Genomic DNA, 17,914 nt, shown 5'->3' on the forward strand with positions numbered 1-17,914 from the left:
AGGAGCAGGGGGGATTGGCTGCAGCGGGGAGGTGGGCAGGACGGCGCTACACTAGCGCTGCGCCTTTCCCTCCCAGCGCCCTTCGCGGGGGGTCCCGCCGGCCGCGGCCATGAGGCTGCCGTGGGGCTGCGGCGGCCCCCGGGGGCGGGCGCGGAGCCGGGCCGGCGGCAGACCCCGCCCGACGCCACGGTGGCCCCGCCCCCGCCGCAGGACTCGGCTGGGCTCGGCCGCGCTCGGCTGGGCTCGGCTTGGCTCGGCCCCGCCCCGCCCGCGCGGGCTGTCACTGCGGCGGAGTCGCGGCGGCGCCGCCATCGCGGGCAGATGCAGGCAATCAAGTGTGTGGTGGTGGGCGACGGGTGAGTGCGCGCGCGGCGGCCGCGGGGGGCGGCAGGGCGGCCCCGGGCTTCCGCGGGCCACACAAAGCGGGGCCGGGCCGGGCCCAGCGGTGCGGCGGGGAGGGAGGGCGCGGCGCGGCCCCGCCCCGCGGCCCGGGGGACGAGCTCCGCCGGCGGGAGGCGCGGCCCGGCCCGGAGCGTCGCGGGGCTCAGGGGGGGCGGCGCTCGGCGGCGCCGCGGGGGCCCAGGCTGCGAGCCCTCACCGGCGGCGGGCGAGGAGCCGGGGCGGGCGGCTGTCGGGGCGGCGAGGCGAGGCCCGGCTGGCGCCGGCGACTCCTAGCAGAGGAGAGCCGGCCCGGGCCCGGGCGGGCTGTGGCGGCGGCCGGCGCGTCCCTCCCCCTCCTCAAGTTGGTAAACTCTGGGAACCGTCGCCGCTTCGTGGAGGCCGCGGCCTGCCCCCTTGCTGCCTGTGGTGCCCGTGCCCCGCTATTTTTCGTCATCCGAGTGTGGCCCTCTACAAAACCCTCCCTCAAAGCCTAGACGTTCGCAGGGTTCTCTTACATCTCCTTTTGTTGTTTGTGCTCTGAGTTGACACACGATGCTGTTTCTGGTTGCACCGTGTGCCTCTTGTTATCCTGTTTGCTGTCTGTAGGCTTTTCCTATGTGCCTTTTTCTGGGAACACGTCTGCATGCAAGATGCAGGCATGCAGTAGATTTATGATGCTTCGTAACTTCTAGCTTATCCTGTGTATTTTTCCTCACAATTCCTATTTGCTTTTCTGATTGCCACAGCAAGCACAGAGATGAGATTCAGAGAACTGAATGTGAACTGGTCTTAGGCAGCAACTGGTCTTTCCATCTTCCCATGCTTGCCACCCCCTCAAGTACACATTTGGAGCAAGGCCTTCCAGGTGCTAGCCTGTGGGGGTACAGAGGGGAGCGGGAGAAAGAGCCACCCACCAAAACAGCACAGCCATACTGAGGAGGGGAGAGCAATGACTGGGAGCGCAGCATGTTGGAGATGGGCTTCGGCTGAACGTTTGCAGTCCGGTCTTTGGCTATAAGATCAAATTGACAGTGCAGAGGCTAAATGAACTCTGATACTGAAACACTGCTTCATAGATGTGTGTCTTTTTTGTGAATTGCGTGACTTCTGTGTTTGGTGGTAGGGGGATTGCTGATCAGGAGGAAAGTCGGTCTGGTCAGCGTGCGGTTCCTTGTACAACCTCCTTGTTCTCCAAAAGAGAGGATCTGGTCCAGGGGAAAAGCTGTGTGGATTACTATAGCGGTTCTCACTGTGCTTTGTATCAGTCAGCCTGGTGCAGTACTGCGGGGTCCCCTGGGGCCTCTTGCTTACTCCTGAAGTCTTTCCTTATGTCACTGTTACAGGCTTTGGTAGAGAGTACATATCTTTGGTGGCTATACAGCTTCCCTCAGGCACCTAACTGCTTGCCCTGTCACTGGCACTTGCGATCTGTTTCTCTGGAAGGTTGTCTGCAGTTCGCAACTTTCACAGGGATAAAGAGGTTTTTTATGCTCCTCTGTTCTTATAACTAAGCTTTTCCCTTATGCTATAGGGCTAACTAAAGTTGATATGCTTACACCATTGCCAGGCAGGCCCAACCCCTGCCGGCTGCCAACACTGCACTGACCAATCCCACCTGCTTTCAGCAAAGCCCTGAGCTGGTATTTTGAGCGATCTACATTGATCACTTTCCAGACTGACAGTGGTCCATTTGAAAGTTCATTTTTGTTCATGGATACTTATTTTTCCACCTTTGTATTTATTGATGTTGAATTCCCATGTCTGAAGAAGCTTGAATAATTCCATGTCACTACGGTTTTTTGTCACCTCGTTGTTTACCCATTTTGCTAAGTTACTATGGATGTGTTGAGCCCAGCACAGAATCCTAACTTACTTTCTCTCTTTTGGTTCCTGGAACAGCTATATTTTGCCTGATGTTTTGCTGAGGCTGAGGCGGGGAGGGGGGCGGTGGTAGTGGGAGAGAGTAGGATCAGGTAAGTGCTCAGGCAGGGTGCACATTGTGAGTTTAGGCCTGGTTCCTGACAGCTGGAGGATTCCAGCCTGCTACAGGTTCATTTTCTCATGGGATGACTTTTCAGCTAATCGCTTTTTTGGGTGGGGGGACGAGTTTTACTGCCTCAGTGTTTCCTGCTGTACCCTTCTTTACACCTTTCGCTCTTATCCTCTGCAGAGCTGTAGGGAAGACCTGCTTGCTGATCAGTTACACCACAAATGCCTTTCCTGGAGAATACATCCCCACTGTGTGAGTAACAGCCTTGAGCTTCAGTTGCTTTTTGCTCTATGTATGTGTGTGTAAAAGCTGGTTTTATAGGTGAGGAGAAGGCTGTCCCAGATCAGACTGTGGACTTCACAGAGGAGAAGGATGCTAGTGGTATGGCTGTGTATGTGACCAGGGCAGACTGTTCCTACCGGAGCTGTGTGGCAGTGTCCTCTCCTGATTCACCACTCCATTGGATTTTGTATAAAGAGATGTGTGGGTCACAACAAGGCTGTCACTGATAGGGACTCTTCCTTGGCAGGTTTGATAACTATTCTGCCAATGTCATGGTAGATGGAAAGCCAGTGAACCTAGGCCTCTGGGATACAGCAGGGCAAGAGGATTATGACCGACTGCGGCCTCTTTCCTATCCACAGACGGTGAGTGCTGGGCTTGGACTGGCTTGTAACTGCTCCCTCTTGGAGACACGGAGGCTCCCAAGGACAGCCAGGCTTCTTTCCTTTGAGGAAAGTCTTAACTTCCTGCAGCTGCAGCCATTATTCTGGTTAAGAAGTGTCACAGCTGGATTTCTCCTAAGAGATGGTCCTGTTCTAGTCCCTGCTTCATAACAAGTGTTTGAACATGTATGTGTGCCATAGGGAGACTCAAGTGAAAGGAATGGTGTGGGGCTGCCATGCAGCCGAGCCATGTTCCATATTCCCATTCTCTCAGCAGCACAGCTTGCTGTTGGGCTGCACTAGCAGCATTTCCTTGGCTGTACCAATTCTTACGTGGCCCCCCTACCAGGGGTGAAGCGTATAGCACTGTTAAGGTATTTGTGGTCGCAGGCTCTTCACATGCAGAGCCCCCAGTACTGTAAAAGAAGATGAAGTCATATGCTCAAAGTCTGTTCCTCCCTTCTCTGGTTTAGCACTGTTAATGGGGAAGAATTTAACAGCCACAGTCCTTGCTTGTGTGAGGAGGTTGACCTCTATAAGGCTCCCTCTCCACCCTCCCTCCATTATGTCTAGCTGTTTCTCTCTACACGGCTGACCCTCTTTTTTTCCGCACAGGATGTTTTCTTGATCTGCTTCTCCCTTGTGAGTCCAGCCTCCTTTGAGAATGTCAGAGCCAAGGTAAAGTATTCTCCTTCTGGATGAGAGTGGAAGGGAGGAACCAGTGAAGTCCCCTGCCCCACCCAGCACCACACCTACAAGCCCAAAATTTCTAGCAGTCCTGTTTTGATAAGGGAGGGTCATAGTCTGCAGGTTTTAAGAGGGGCCTACTTTTCATTCATGGCTTCTGTGGCCTATGTTTTTGCCTTTTTGAGTCTGCATCTTAAAGGAGGTAAGGTATGTCCTAGAAGCTAAAATACAGTTAAGGGAAGTGCTGTGTGCAGAGTTGGCTGGCACTGTCTGTCATGATTCCATGTCTCAGTGCCTTTATTATTACATCTGCACTGATCTCATTCTGCAGAGCATACTCAGAACTGTAGGTGGAAGCCTCCTGTTTAGGTGTTGCCACCATGTCAGACAGTAGCAAAATCCTTGTTCCTGATAGTAAATGCATCCTCGTGGTTGCATCTACTGCTACAGCTACTTTTCTTACCACACCTCTCTGTTTCAGTGGTACCCTGAGGTCCGACACCATTGCCCAAATACACCTATCATCCTGGTTGGCACCAAGCTGGACTTAAGGGATGATAAGGACACCATTGAAAGGTTACGTGATAAGAAACTGGCCCCCATCACCTACCCTCAAGGTTTAGCCATGGCTCGGGAGATTGGTGAGTCTCATGTGCTGGCAGATCTCTATGGCATTGAGCTTTTTGTTTTGGAGTGGGTGAGGGACAGCGTGTCCTGGTAGTACCAGAGTGGTTGAGCTGGAGCTCTCTTTCCCCTAGGGTCGGTAAAGTACCTCGAGTGCTCTGCCCTGACACAGCGGGGCTTGAAGACGGTGTTTGATGAAGCCATCCGGGCTGTGCTCTGCCCACCGCCTGTGAAGAAGCCTGGCAAAAAGTGTACCGTGTTTTGAGGGCTGTGGCCTAGGTGCTGGCTCAGCATGTTGTCGTCCTCTGACAGATTGCATATTAGCTGGGTGTTTCTGGAGGGGGCTGGGATGTGTAGGGCCCTTCATCATGTACGAAGTCAGTGTTTTTTAAATGTCTCTTTGATTTAACGTCAGTGTTGATGTGAAGGGGCAGCGGGGGCAGGAGACTAGCTGGGGGCTGTGCAGCCCCCAGGGGAGGTACTATGGGGAAGGCAAGGTAGCTCCTTTGGGCAACAGGCTGTTTTGGCTCTCCTGAACTCAGAGCTGAAAGGGCTGAGACATTCATTCTGTCCTGGAAACACCTGGTTTCAACCTGCAGGTGAAACAGGTGGTGGAGATCCTTGTGGGAGTGGGGTGGGAGCTAGTATGAGTGGTGCTGAATGACAAGAGCAGTGGGAGACTGGTAGGGTCTCCTTGCCCAGCCTACTGTGGCTAATAGTAAACAAACTGGTGCTCTAGCAGATACGTGCCTGAGACTGTTAAAAGAAATCATAACCAGCCCCGGAAGGGGTGGAAGTAAGTGAGATACAAAGCTGAAGAACTAATCATTAGGTGCTTTACTGAGTACTAGCCAAATTCTGTGAGTGAAACAGCTCTGTGCAATCAATGTATTTGCCTTTTCGTGTGTGCAAACCCTAGGACAGCGTGGTGCTGCTCCCCCGCATCAGTCCTTAGCAGCGCCTCCCCCCTCCCCCCCAGATCCAGTCTCTGCAGAGCAGGGCTGTGGTTGTTGCCTCTGTTTTGTTTTTTTTCTACTAAAGACAGCAAAGGAAGCAATGAGGAGTCTGCTAACTTCTTCTTTCCCTTCCCACTTAAAGTGCAGGTGGGCTCTATAGATTTGGATGGAATAGGGAGAGCTTCTGAAGGGTTGTGGGGGGGGAACAGGGTTGGAAGAAAGACAGGTCCAATTTCTAATCATCATGTAGAGTGACGAGATAAAACCTTATTTGGTGCAATAAACATTCTCCATGACGGCGTATGTGAGCTTTATTACATAGCAGCCTTCTAAAGGTAATTTTCTGCCTCACTTCTCATACAGGTTCCAGCCCTGCTGTCCCTCTTCTCCAGCAGGACTGGGTCTGTGTCACTGTTTTCTATTGAGTTTACATCTATGCAGTACTAGTATGACAAGGCCAGGTGTGAAATACAGATGTCATCTTAGGAGACAAGAAATCCCCCATCAACCATCAGTGAGCTGCCAGTTGTCATAGCACTCTTATCACTCAGCAGGAAGAGAATGCTGTTCACCACATCATCCACCTCTGGAATCAAACACAGAGAACATCTAATGCACCCCTCAAATCATACTAGAAAAACAAGCATCCCCAAAGGTATGCCTTTGACCTCTATGTGTAATTGGAGCAGGGAAAAATCTCTGCCCCCAAACTCCGCTTGATGCAGTGCACAGGACAGTGTGGCTGGGAACTAGACATCAGAAAGTCCTTGTTGTGATCAAATGATACTTAGTTCACAGCAAGCACCTATGGTCCCCTCCCAGTCATATTTATGAACAGTACAGTAAGTGCATTTCAGTTGTCCTAAGATGAGAAGGCTGTAGAAGGGGGCAGATGAGGTTGACTTCTTCCCCTGTCCTCAACAAATCCCTTGGGAATTCAGTCACAGCCATTCAGCAGAGCTGTGACTGCCCACAAAAGCAGCAAGGTATTTGTGGCTGTGATGGCAGTTAGAGGTAAGGCTTGGATATGACGAAAGAGACCAGGCTGGCAACAAATTTACACCACTGACCTGCAAACTTTCCCAGTGGAATCCGATTAATCATGGCAGCAGATTTCTGAGGGTCACTCCAGTTAATTCTCCCCATGTCAGTCATAACCACTGTGGGGTTCACAGTGTTCACCCTAATCTGGGACCAAGAGCAGCAAACAATCTAACTAGACTGCTCTGAGAGGAAATGCACTCTAAGAGGTTCAGCTTTGATGCTTTTCTCTCTCTCAGCAAGAATCCTACCTTGTGGGGTCCCAGTTCCATTGCCATTACCTTGCTCAGCATATCCAAAGCACTTTTTGTGGAACCTTCAAGAGAAGGGAAGAACAGGAGGCATGTAAGTGCATAGCACCTGATCTGGAACGCACAGAAGTATTTCACTGCCCAGAACTGGCAGCTGGCAGCTTTGGTGGCTGTGGGTCTCTGGCTAGTCAAAAACAAGAGGAGCACTGCTAAAGCTACACATACTTACAGTAAACAGCATGATCCTGCAGAGCACGCTGAGATGCCTGGCTAGAGACGTTTACGATAGCACCTGGCACCCCGTGTGCAATCATCTGTCGAGCAACAATCTGGGGGGGACAGGGTGGGGAGCAAACAAACAAAAAAGGGATGCCAGAATCTTAATAGGAGAAATCATCATTTCATTCAGCAGGAATCTTGCTGGGGTGTTATGGTAGCCAAAAGATCAAAAACATCCAGAGGAGGTAAGTCCTCACTGCCTCCCACTTAGAAGAGTGAGTCAAAGCCAGAGAGCGGAGGGGCCGTACATACAAATTGTCAGGTTAACTCTGGATTGCAGTCCCTTTAGCCCCCACAGAGACACTTATCTCTGCTGTGCAGAACAATGTAGTCACTGGTGCTCGAGGAGACAACTGCAATGACAATTCTTCCTCACCTGGGAAATGTGAAGCACAGCTCCAAAATTCACATCAAAAGACCTACAAATAAATCAAATTTAAAAGTTACGGATGGTTGGAGGCCAGGCCAGAGAGCAGTTGTTTTGGAAGGCAGCAGAGGACAAGTGCTGCTGTTATCCTGGAAACACTGGTGATACTCTAGAATGTGGACAGAAACGCCAAGCCAACTGGCTAGCAGGAATGGCTAGGCATGCTTTTGGCAATAAAAGCTAGTTTAGTGTGCAGGGGGGATTTGCAGGTGCACTCGTGTATCATCACATTTCTAGCAGGACTCTGTTCTTTAGCAGACTAACATAATTCCTCTATTAAACAGTAACCCCTGGGCCTTGGCCAGTGACTCTTCAGTCAATCAAACTTTTCATGCAGTTTTAAAGTAGCTGTAAGATAGGTAGAAGCAGCTTTTCTTCCTCTGCCACATCATCCTTCCTTCCTTGGTCAGGCTTTTACCTGCTAGTTCTGTGGAACAGCCTTAGTAGAATCCGTACATTTTACGTTCTAGTCACAAATGAATCCCTTATTATAGACCCACAACAGCCATTCTTGATGTAGGGTCAAAGCATGACCCACCTTCTCAGAGGAAGGAGACTCACCATATCCTGTATCCTAAAGTTTACCCCCTGAACTGGAACTACAGGTCTTCTGAGAGAAAAAAAAATATCATGTTGTTGCAGTAAGCAAATTTAATTTCCCACCGTGACAGTTTTTTACTGCCTTACCTGGCTTCATCTTCTCTATATCCGATTTGTCTGACAACGGTCTCTCAACTTAGCAGAGACCGAGTTGGGGCCAGATGGTGAGCCCGGTGTGACGAGCAGCAAAAAGCCCCTCTGTGCTGTGGCGGCTGGGTGGCCTGTGCCCCTCACCTCTGCCCCACAGATGGGCAGGCTCTGGTTATGCCGTTACCGCAATGGCCAGCGCTGGGCGCGCTCTCCTGGGGCGGTGACAGGGTGAACAGGGCGCAGAGACCAGCACACAGCCGCGAGTGGAACGGTGGGCGCCGCTGCCCGCTCCCTTTCCTCTCCTGGGAGACCAGGTTTTGGGAGGCTCCGCCGCGGGCTCGGCGGCCACGGCTCTGCCAAGGCGCAGCAGCCCGCGCCTCTCCGCGGGCCGGGAACTCACCGCTGCAGGGCCGTCCGCGTCACCTCCAGGAAGGGCTGCAGCACGGCCACGGCCGCGTTGTTCACCAGCAGCTCGAAGGGCCCCGCCGCGCCCAGCGCCGCCGCCGTGGCCTCCCAGTCGGCCAGGTCCAGGCAGAGGGCCTCGATGCCGGGGAACTGCGGGGAGGGCGGCCTCCGTGGGGCGGGGCGCCGGAGGGGGCCCGGCTGAGGGTTACCGGGGGGGGGGGGGGGGGGGGGGAGGGAGGGGGCAGGGGAGGTCACTGCCGGGCGCCCCGGGGTCGGGCCGGGGCGGCCGGTACCTCTCGCACGAGGCTCTCCAGGTCCGCCGCGGTGCGGCTCAGCGCGGTGACGCGGGCCCCGGCCTTGCTCAGCGCCACGGCCACGGCGCGCCCGATCCCTGCGGGAAGACGGCGTCAGCCCCGGCCCCCCGGCCCGTCCCGGCCTGGTCCCCCCCGGCCGCCCACCTTTGCCGGCCCCAGTCACCAGGGCCCGGCGGCCGCGGAAGCTGAGGTGCGACTCCATGCTGCGGGCTGCGGGCTGGGCGGTGCCCGGGAGCGGGGCGGGCCTAGCGGCGGGGCCTGGGCGCTGCTCCTCGACTGAGACACCTGCCGGGAGGAGTGGGCTTGGGCCTCCCTGGGGGTCGCGGCGAGAAGCCGCCCCGGTTCCCCGGCCAGGGGCGGGCACGTAGAGGTTAATTTTCCGGGCTCCGAGTCTCACCGAAGGGCCGAAGCGGGAGGCCACGGCGACCGGGCTGTTCACCGCGGGGGGCAAGACCGGCCCTGGCGGCTGCTGGAGGCCCTGATGGCGACTGCTGGAGCCCGCCGGCCGCCCTGCTCCGTCGGTGCCTGGCACATCGGCAGCCGGCCCCGCCTGCTCGCGGCCCTGTCATCGCCCCAGCCACAGCGGCCATGCGCTGGAAGGCTCGACAGAACGGGGCAGGGGTAGCCCGGGGCCACCGGTAACGGCACTGCACAAGGCCAGGGCAGCCCCCTGCCAACAGGCCTGTCTGTGCTGCTACCCAGCCCAGCCCACTACTGCTTTTCCTAAATTTAAGAGCTTCTATGGCACATTTAGTAAGTGCAGAAACAGAAGTGCTAAGACAAGTTAACAACAATTAACTTACTCCTTATTTTAGTTCTTCTACTTCACTCTTAAGTCATCATCTGCAATGATCCATCACATCCATATTTGTTCCCCTGAACAGTAAAGTCATGTAACACATGTGGGTTTTGGCCATTTGGCATCACAACAGCCTGACAGTAGGGTTTATGGTCCATAACATGACAAAACACAGCTTTTGACATATTTAAATATTTATTTTATAGAATCACTTTAAGTGTGAAACTGTAGCGTGATTAAAAAGCTGCATCCTGATATATCCACACAGCCTACTGCATTGTCAACACAAGAAACCTTAAAAAGAAGCTTGGACACATGGAACGGTTCCCTATTGCCATGCAGGAGAATGTAGTCCTTTTCCAGTTTAGTAAATGCCCTGCCAACTCAGAGCATACTGCCTCTTTGGCACACCTAGTTTGGGTGACCAGTGACTACAGTGTGAAACTTTCTACTACTTGGTTTTGCTACCATCCATAAAAAGCAGTGTCCTTTTTGAACTGCAGTTTGCCACATAATCACTGCCCAGTCCATGCTGTCTATGGTACCTTACAAGGGGCTGCTACTAGTGAAAGGGGAAGAAAAGCTCCAAGAGAATAGCTCACTATCAGTGTTCGAAGACAAAAATCTCATCAAGAACTCATGAAGTTTCACAGCTTTCTGCTACAGGAGGTTGAAAACAAGAGCATAACCAGTGTTCTTGTTTTGTTTTTAAAGTACTTATATAGATACCAGGAATCTCCAGAGCAATTAACAACAAATCATTAAACCATAGGATGCCTCAGCTCTAGTGAGCAGAAGACCCAATACAGAGGTAGAACATACCACAACCCACTGTTCCACAAGTCCCCCTGTTTTCTGTAACAGGCTGTCTGTGTTACAGGTGTACTTGTCACAGAACAGCCACTGTACTAGCTGGACTTAGATCCAATTGCCTGCACATTCTTATTCCCGTACCTCATAGTCACTTCAGTAGATAAGAAGGAAAGGAGAAATTTAAGAACGAGCTGCAGTAAGTAGCACTCAGCTTGTTTGCTTCTCACTGGAATTCACTAGAATCATGCAGAGAGAACAGTGTACCCAGGTAAATGCTGAAAGGTTTGTGTTAAAAATAGAGTGCGGGGAACAGTGTGTTTCAGGAGGCTGACACCTCTGCTAAATTTCATACTTGAATACACTGCAGGCATTTGCTTACATTACACCACTTTTCAAACAGCAGGAAGTTAAGCAACTAGCTGAAGTCCACAGTACAGCTCAGCACAGCTATTTAGAAATCTGAAACTTTTTCTAGGTCCACATTCTAGCCATTAATCATCATTCCAGGTTATGCAATGTCACTCTATTATTCTCCTCTTAATTCCGTCTCAGACTTTAGCACTAAACCAGCAAGTATTTGCTGAAGACTTTGTGAAAGAGTGGTTTTGCAAAGTTATTTTTTTTTATGCTGTTCTTCATGTCAGGTAGGGATTGCATATGGCCGAAATTTGGGCTAACAGGAAAGGAAGTGTATGGAGCCCCATTTCTTCCACTTTCAAAACTAAGCTTATTTAAAAAGCAGCAGCAGGTGATACTGCTACAGCATTGAACTTCTGCCTTTGTGTGAGTGTGCAGTCTGCATTTTACTGATGGGGTGAACTATTTACTGAAACGTGAAGAAGTAGAGTAAAAATAACCACTGATCTAGTCCTTAAGGTAATCATAAGTTTATCTGAAGAAGCCGAAGTGGAGTAACCACAATCATACAATTAAAGGTCCTCAAATTATACCATTGAAAACTTCCTTGGGGCATTACAGATATCTAGCGTTCCTCCTGCCTCACAGGCAGCAAAAGATACAGCACAACTTCAGACACAGGGCACATTTCATTGACCAGTGAGCATGCTCTGGCTCATACTACCTGCTGTGGGCAAAGCAGGAGAAATAATTACCATCTAGTCTGGCAAATATTTCTTCAGTATCAAATATCAAGGGAACAGTCTTGGACCTGGCAGACCACCATTATAATCAACAGCTACTGCAATTCAGCTGGTAAGAGCACCAAGTCTGACAAACACCTCCATGGGAGGTACACATGGACTACAGGAGAGAATGCACACTGTAAGCAACTTATCCAGTCCTGAATGAGCTTACCCTTAACACAGGGTTTTCCCCATGACAAAGGCTTTCAGCCTCGTTTACCCTAGTGATTCCAGGATTTCTGGTGTTTCCAAACAGACCCTATTCTGGCCCACAGGTGGGGTTTTAATATGGCAGGCCACAGAAGCTCTTAAGTAATACTGTTCCCAAGAAAGGTGAATGAAAACTTCCCCTCTCTTGTCACCATGGGGACTACAGTCTTCTACGGCACTCCAGCTTCAAGACAATGGCCTCTAACAGCAGTAAGAATGCTGTCATTCCCAGCGCTGCATTTGCCTAGGATGTATCCAAGCACAGATTCACATGACAGAACGAAAGCGTAAAGTGACTTACACAAGTATGACTGCAGTCGTTTTACAAAGAGCCACTGGACAAAAGAACAAAGATTCTTCTTGGAATGCCCCAGGCTGCAGCTGAACAAACCACACCTCTGTTTTTGTAAATAGAGTCTGCCTCCTTTGTAGATGCCTCTGGTTGTCTCCCAGAAAAGGAAAAAAAAAACAAAACAAACCCAAACCCAAAAGTCCACAACAACTCCTGTCTTACACAAACGAGGTAAGATACAGGCGTCAACAACCAGTCAAGAGTTAGGACATCTTCTTAGCAGGGCACCAAATAGTGTCAGGATAGAGCAGACAATGGACAGATTTAAATCTATGAAGAAGAAAAAAAAAAGTTAAGACTAGAATTCTCCATACAAGGAACATACTGGCATTGGATGTACAGCAGTCTAGTGGAGCTGAGAGAGTGGGTCTACCTGCCTCTGGCACAGTGACATGAGAAAATATCCCCATTAGTGGGTTTGATCATTCTGCAGTTGATAAACACGAACAAGGTAGGGAGATCTTGTTTTGGAAGTGGACACTCACCGCGTCGGATCTTGCTGAAGGCCAAACACTCCTCCCACACTCACAACATTGTGTTTGTTCTCAGGGTCCCCGTAACTCAAGGTTACCTGTAAAAGCAAATAAATATTCAGAAATTGTAACACTAGTGCAGAAAAGAGAGCGGGGATAGCAGGACTATTAATGAGGTATGCAGAAAGACTTCAAGGACCCTGTCTAATCTGAACAGTGGAAAACATCTGAAAAACTGTGGTTAGTTTTTACATAAGCAGTATTGGCACTGAATAGTAGCTATCAAATGGACCGCTGCTCATCTAAAGGCAATGTGGAAGAATAAATGAAGGAGCTGAAAGTTGCATTGCCCTGAAGGACAAGATGAGTTACAACTGTAAGCTTTGTAAAGGCATTAATCCTGTTAAAGTCTGTACCTTCACTAAATGACATATGTTCATCCTCACCAGCCATTGCCTGAAGTCTGCAAGAGTAGTGTCTTAGCACAGAGAGAAAGCAGAAATGTTTGGATGTTAGACAGCATGCAAAGTACTGCCAGGTGACAAACCCGGCAACAAAATTTAGACCCCTGGAACTCCAACTCTCTGTTATTCTTCCACACAAGCACTGTATTAAGAAATTTTCAGGTGCCAGGTACAAGATAAAATAAAAAAGAAAATATAAAAGAAAATATAAGTTCTTTCTAATTGTAGATTTTGGGTTAGCTGTTACAGTCTCAGGGACACAATGATCACCCCTGAAAGGCTGTGTTCAGCCTACAGTTACATTCACTGACATGAAGGAGATTACATCACACTGGAATTTGGCCCTAAGCGTACAATTCTGCTGCCTAATAGAATTGCCAGGAAATATAACCAAACAGTTTGTAGGGGCAAAACCGCACTCTTGTTTTTCAAGAAGTGCAGACAAAGCTTCCGGATAGCCTTATGGCTCCATCTACTGCCCGTAAGTAAAAAGGTATCCCAGCAATTAAAAAACTACTTGATTTTTCCTAAGAAACATTGATTAAGTTTCTGGAGATTCAGACAAGTTAATCTTAAAAATGATCAAACATTTAAACTGTGTCTTAGTTATTGAAGGGGTACTTGCTATAGCTGTGAAACTAGTCTTTGAACAGCACGAATTAAGACTGAGACTCCTGGGCAAAGATAGAAATACTTTCCTGCATGGCAGGCAAACTAAATACTGCCTCCTACACTTGCTGCTACAGGGACTCATAGAAAGTCAGAGTTTAGAAGGAGATGGGGAACACCACCTTAACATAGCAGAATGTGTCCCCAAAGGAGGGGACAGCTATAGGACCTAACTGGCTAGAGCAGAAAGTACACTTTTTACCTAAATGAAGGAACTGGACAGGACACAGCTCTGAGCAACTCTGTAGACATCCTTCTTTGCTGAAGAGCGCTAAGTCTAAGGGGAGTACTCTTTCTGATCAGACTGACGTGTAATTTCAGGAACTGAACATGAGCCTTAGGCCTACCTGCTGCAGCACAGACTCGCCTTGTAGTCTCTGCAGATTTTCCAGGTGGGAATGGAACAAAGGGCTGTGCAGCAGCTTTACCTCCAGCAGCCCTTCAATGATATAGCCGATAGTGCAGTCATCAGGAAGACGCACTCTTTCTGCGGTACTGATGAAATTGCCCAGGCTGTGAGACAGAGCATAGGAGACAAGACGAAATATGCTTTAAAGACTACCAAACACATATTGGTGGAGTTTAGCTAGGAAAAGTGTTTACCTGGCCCAGGGACTCATCTTCAGGGCAAGACCTCTGCTGATACAGAACCCTGCTCCACCTGTGGCAAACCAGAATTTCACGGTTGTCTTCTGAAGAGCAACAAGAAAAAAAACACATAGTAGTTACTGATAATCAGCTTTTTCCATTTGGCTGGGTAGGGAAGGAAACTTGAGGTTCTACTGGATATCACATACTGCACTTGAGTCAGAACAAGATTACAGATTAATTCCTATTTCTTTAGGCTGCTGAAAGCCCACCTAGCTTTTCTCCCAAATGAAACTCTATCCTGGAAATGACACCAGGTGAACCATCACATTAGCACAACTGAGGCAGCACACATGAAACGTAACACTACAGTCCTACTCCTACCCAATTCCATCTGTCCCCTGGTCATTCTAGGGAAAGGTCACAGCCAGCTCAGTGTTCCTGTGGAAATCAAAGGTGGACATGGAGCCAAACCAACTAATGGACCAAGAAGACTACTTTGTTGTGCAGTCTTCCCTAACACGCCGCTTTGTAACTGACTTGCTGGCCAGTGGACTGATTTCTCTTTAGGCCTGTCAGTACAGGCAGCCTAGTGAGAACTTGTCCTTTAGCATGACAGAGGTATATTTGCTTCCACTTCTTGAAAACCTAGTAACCACTCAGTACTGGAAATGCTTTATATACCAAGAAAGCTTTTGTCACCCATCTGAGGTTGGTTCAAGATGCTGACACTGTGATACCACTCTCAAAACAAACCAAGCCCAAAACAAGGAACACTTCCACCAAAACCACTAAAGGAAAAGGAAGAGTCAAGGCGGGGAGGCCCTACTCACCTTACCATGAGGGAGATCACCAACACAGGTAAGTAAAGGACAAGAAACAGACAAATTCTGTTGTACATATGCATATGAGGTAGATCAAAGGTTCATTTAACCCAGCACCCTGTCTCTGAAAGTGATCAGTGCCAGGTTCATTGTCTGCAGATTAAATCACTTGTTTCTCGGGGGGAATCCTATGAACTCTCAAGGTTTTAAAAGCTTAGGTGGTCAGCATGTCTCAGACTAACTGCAAAGTTTGCTTACTGATCCATCACTTTGGACATGGTCAGCTGCTTCAATGGGATGGTCCAGACTCGGTCGTCCCACATAAACATCCTGGCTGTGTGAGAAGGCAGATAAGAGATGCAGAAGAGTCTGAGGGTTGACGTAGTTGTCATCATCCACATGGCAAAACCATCTTCAAACAAAAATTAAGAAAGTTAGTGCAGAGCAGTGACAAAGAAATGAGTTACATGTTTACAGCTGAGCCTCAGTCTTTCAGCCTTGGAGCAGAATGTATTTCCCAATTGTCCTGAATGACAGAATTTGGAAGCTGAAAGCACCCACAGATCCTAATTTTGGAAAGAAGCTGAAATTAACAGTCCCCTTTAGGTGATCATCCTTTCCACCTCTCAGATGATACTTATTTATCAACTCTGCTTCATGCTGTGCTCCCTTCCCCATGCTTGTCACCACATTTTAGCTAATATTGCATCCCTTACTGGGGCAGAGGAGGTTACTCAAGTTTCCTGCGAACACAGAAGTGGAAGAAACAAAGTCAATCAGAACAATGTGTTTCACCTACTTTTGCCCAGATTCCAGGAATTTATCATATTCCACAGACATCTTGCAGCAGAGAGCTTGCCGGGTATGGACAGCAGAACAGTTGGTGTTGATCATATGATCCCCTAGAAAAATACAAAGATCATCCCTTTCAGGTTTGAGAAACATGTGTAGTCCAAAAAAAAGAGACTACAAAGAAGTGCATATTTGGCACTAATACTGTACATCTGAAGTGCATATGGTGCACACATGTAAGAGCAAACTGTAGGACAGGCAGGGCTCATGGGTTATGCATATGGCATGCAAGCTGTAGAGTACATACAAATGTGTGAGTGCAGGGTATATAAATAGTGCCATGAGACTGTATGCAAAGGAAACACCTAATATAACTTTGGACCAGATAGACTTAAGCTTACTAATGAGAAGGAAGTAGGTGAACCCTGTATTCAGGAAGTTCCAGGCATCTTGTCCAGGTGGTAATAGGAACAGCATATTCTCCTGTGAAAGGAGAAGTTTTCTCCGTTTCCTCCACCTTAACTTCCCTAACTGCTTGTACAGCATGAAATAAGGATTTCTAGGGAAAGCACAACAGAAACAAACCTCAGTTATAAGAGACAGTATGTGCCTATGGTACACAGCTTACCTGCTTTCAGGCGTAGCTCCCGATCCTCCCAGTCTGTGAATATAAACGTCTGTGGGAGACAAAAGCAGTGTGTTCACATTTAGGAATTTCAGAAACTAATTTTGATTTTGCTCAGTTGCAGTCAGAATTCTGAATGTTCTGTCTGGCTAGCTTATTTCACAGTAGCTGCTGGGAGTAGGGTAGGGATTGGTGGTGGACAGAACCCCAGCAACTTCAGCCCTTGCCTTATTTGATAAGGTTTCGTATTGCAAACCAGGAGAGCCTCAACTCAGTAAAGCATCCAAGATTTTACTCTCCTCATCTCAGGGTACAGTCAACCAATCTCCAGACAGGAACGACTGTCTTTCTCAGAGTACCTCCCCCTGCAGCTTCAACTCTTCTCCCTGGCTAGGAGTCCTCCAAGCTGTCAAGCAAGCTAGAAGGAAAGAATAAAAGCCAGTGGGAAGTGCCATGTGGTAACACTGCCTTGTCCCAGCTGCTGGACAAAATTGTGTTAACATGCTTGGACAGACTGAAATTCCCAAACAAGGGAATGAGTTCTATGGTGTTTTGTGGAAAAAAAACTAAAGTTGCCAAACTACTTGCACCAAAACACTGGCTTAGACGCATCAGCACAGGGGCTCTTTCAGTACCACATACTATTTTCCAGTGACACAAAAGCCAGCAAACCTTCTGCTGGGACCACTGAGCCCTGCCGGCCACTGACTAGCTCAGGCGGCCGTGAGCTTCTTGGGAGGCAGGCCCAGACCCCGGTCCGCAGCCCCCGGCCTGCCGCCGAGGCCTCACCTGCCCCCTGGCCCGGGAGATCCAGGTTTGCAGCAGCAGGTCCAGCCGGCTGCGGTGGTACTTCCGCGTGGTCTTCACGGCAATGAAGATGTCCTTCAGCTCCAGGCTCTCCCGGGCCGTCGGGCGGCCTCTCCGCGCAGGTTGCGGGCTGCCGCCCAGGCCCCCGCCGCGGCCGCCGGTCCCCGGCCCCCCGCGGGAGCCCGCCCGTGTGCCGGGCAGGCCGCTGCCCCCGGTGGCCGCCCGCGGCGGCCCGCTAGGCCCAGCGGGGCGCGGCGGGCGGCGGCGGGGCGCGGCGGGGGGCTGACCCCGCGGCAGCAGCAACAGCAGGAGGGCGGCGGCGCCGAAGGACAGTAGGAAGCAGGCCCTGCGCAGCCCCAGGCAGGAGCCGCTCATGCTGCAGCCCTGCCGGCCCCCGCCGCACTGCGCGGCCGCCTCATGGCCCCGCGGGCAGCCGAGCGGCCCCGGGAGCCCGGCCGCCCTCTCCCCGCGCCGCAGCGGCCGGCGGCGGCCGCCGCGCTCCGGAAGGCGGCGGCGGCCGCACCCGGGCAGCACTGGCCCGCGGGGGAGGCCGCCCCAGCGAGCGCGGCCGGGCCCCACAGGCGGCGAGAGCCCCGCAGTCCCACCCCGCCCACACCGCCAACCGGTGCGCCGACAGCAGGGGAGA

At 50.7% G+C, this 17,914-nt stretch overlaps 3 protein-coding genes across 3 annotated transcripts; 1 reads left to right on the forward strand and 2 right to left on the reverse strand.

Annotated features, from left to right (window-relative positions):
- The first annotated feature begins 197 nt into the window (after positions 1-197).
- RAC3 (Rac family small GTPase 3) lies at positions 198-5,600 on the forward strand. The gene is made up of 6 exons (XM_055794066.1): positions 198-356; positions 2,552-2,623; positions 2,901-3,018; positions 3,652-3,714; positions 4,205-4,364; positions 4,482-5,600. The coding sequence occupies exons 1-6, from the start codon at positions 322-324 to the stop codon at positions 4,610-4,612; spliced, it is 579 nt and encodes a 192-aa protein (XP_055650041.1). The 5' UTR covers positions 198-321; the 3' UTR covers positions 4,613-5,600.
- On the reverse strand, positions 5,597-9,294 carry DCXR (dicarbonyl and L-xylulose reductase). Its single transcript, XM_055794067.1, has 9 exons — positions 9,108-9,294; positions 8,855-8,995; positions 8,690-8,787; positions 8,392-8,546; positions 7,251-7,293; positions 6,825-6,924; positions 6,596-6,660; positions 6,374-6,491; positions 5,597-5,889 (listed from the first exon to the last, which is right to left on the reverse strand). Exons 1-9 carry the CDS (start codon positions 9,277-9,279, stop codon positions 5,786-5,788), a joined length of 996 nt encoding a protein of 331 aa, XP_055650042.1. The 5' UTR covers positions 9,280-9,294; the 3' UTR covers positions 5,597-5,785.
- A 391-nt stretch (positions 9,295-9,685) lies between these two features.
- On the reverse strand, positions 9,686-17,866 carry RFNG (RFNG O-fucosylpeptide 3-beta-N-acetylglucosaminyltransferase). Its single transcript, XM_005243966.4, has 8 exons — positions 17,251-17,866; positions 16,465-16,513; positions 15,844-15,946; positions 15,303-15,456; positions 14,236-14,324; positions 13,980-14,145; positions 12,512-12,597; positions 9,686-12,296 (listed from the first exon to the last, which is right to left on the reverse strand). Exons 1-8 carry the CDS (start codon positions 17,641-17,643, stop codon positions 12,230-12,232), a joined length of 1,107 nt encoding a protein of 368 aa, XP_005244023.2. The 5' UTR covers positions 17,644-17,866; the 3' UTR covers positions 9,686-12,229.
- Between the last annotated feature and the right edge of the window lie 48 nt (positions 17,867-17,914).

The sequence above is a fragment of the Falco peregrinus genome, chromosome 2 (assembly GCF_023634155.1).
Source record: "Falco peregrinus isolate bFalPer1 chromosome 2, bFalPer1.pri, whole genome shotgun sequence".
In the NCBI taxonomy this organism is placed as follows: domain Eukaryota; kingdom Metazoa; phylum Chordata; class Aves; order Falconiformes; family Falconidae; genus Falco; species Falco peregrinus.

What these genes read in the sequence shown, in the direction of transcription:
- RAC3 (XM_055794066.1), top strand. Translation starts at nt 322, where the DNA reads ATGCAGGCAATCAAGTGTGTGGTGGTGGGCGACGG. An exon ending in CTCTTTCCTATCCACAGACG is followed by an intron (nt 3,019 to 3,651) that starts GTGAGTGCTGGG and finishes TTTTCCGCACAG; the next exon opens with GATGTTTTCTTGATCTGCTT. An exon ending in AGCCATGGCTCGGGAGATTG is followed by an intron (nt 4,365 to 4,481) that starts GTGAGTCTCATG and finishes TCTTTCCCCTAG; the next exon opens with GGTCGGTAAAGTACCTCGAG.
- DCXR (XM_055794067.1), bottom strand. Translation starts at nt 9,279, where the DNA reads ATGACAGGGCCGCGAGCAGGCGGGGCCGGCTGCCGATGTGCCAGGCAC. An exon ending in GCAGGATCATGCTGTTTACT is followed by an intron (nt 6,661 to 6,824) that starts GTAAGTATGTGT and finishes CTTCTCTTGAAG; the next exon opens with GTTCCACAAAAAGTGCTTTG. An exon ending in TGGAACTGGGACCCCACAAG is followed by an intron (nt 6,492 to 6,595) that starts GTAGGATTCTTG and finishes TCTTGGTCCCAG; the next exon opens with ATTAGGGTGAACACTGTGAA.
- RFNG (XM_005243966.4), bottom strand. Translation starts at nt 17,643, where the DNA reads ATGAGCGGCTCCTGCCTGGGGCTGCGCAGGGCCTGCTTCCTACTGTCC. An exon ending in TCTCCCGGGCCAGGGGGCAG is followed by an intron (nt 16,514 to 17,250) that starts GTGAGGCCTCGG and finishes TGTCTCCCACAG; the next exon opens with ACGTTTATATTCACAGACTG. An exon ending in GGAGCTACGCCTGAAAGCAG is followed by an intron (nt 15,947 to 16,464) that starts GTAAGCTGTGTA and finishes GTATTTTTCTAG; the next exon opens with GGGATCATATGATCAACACC.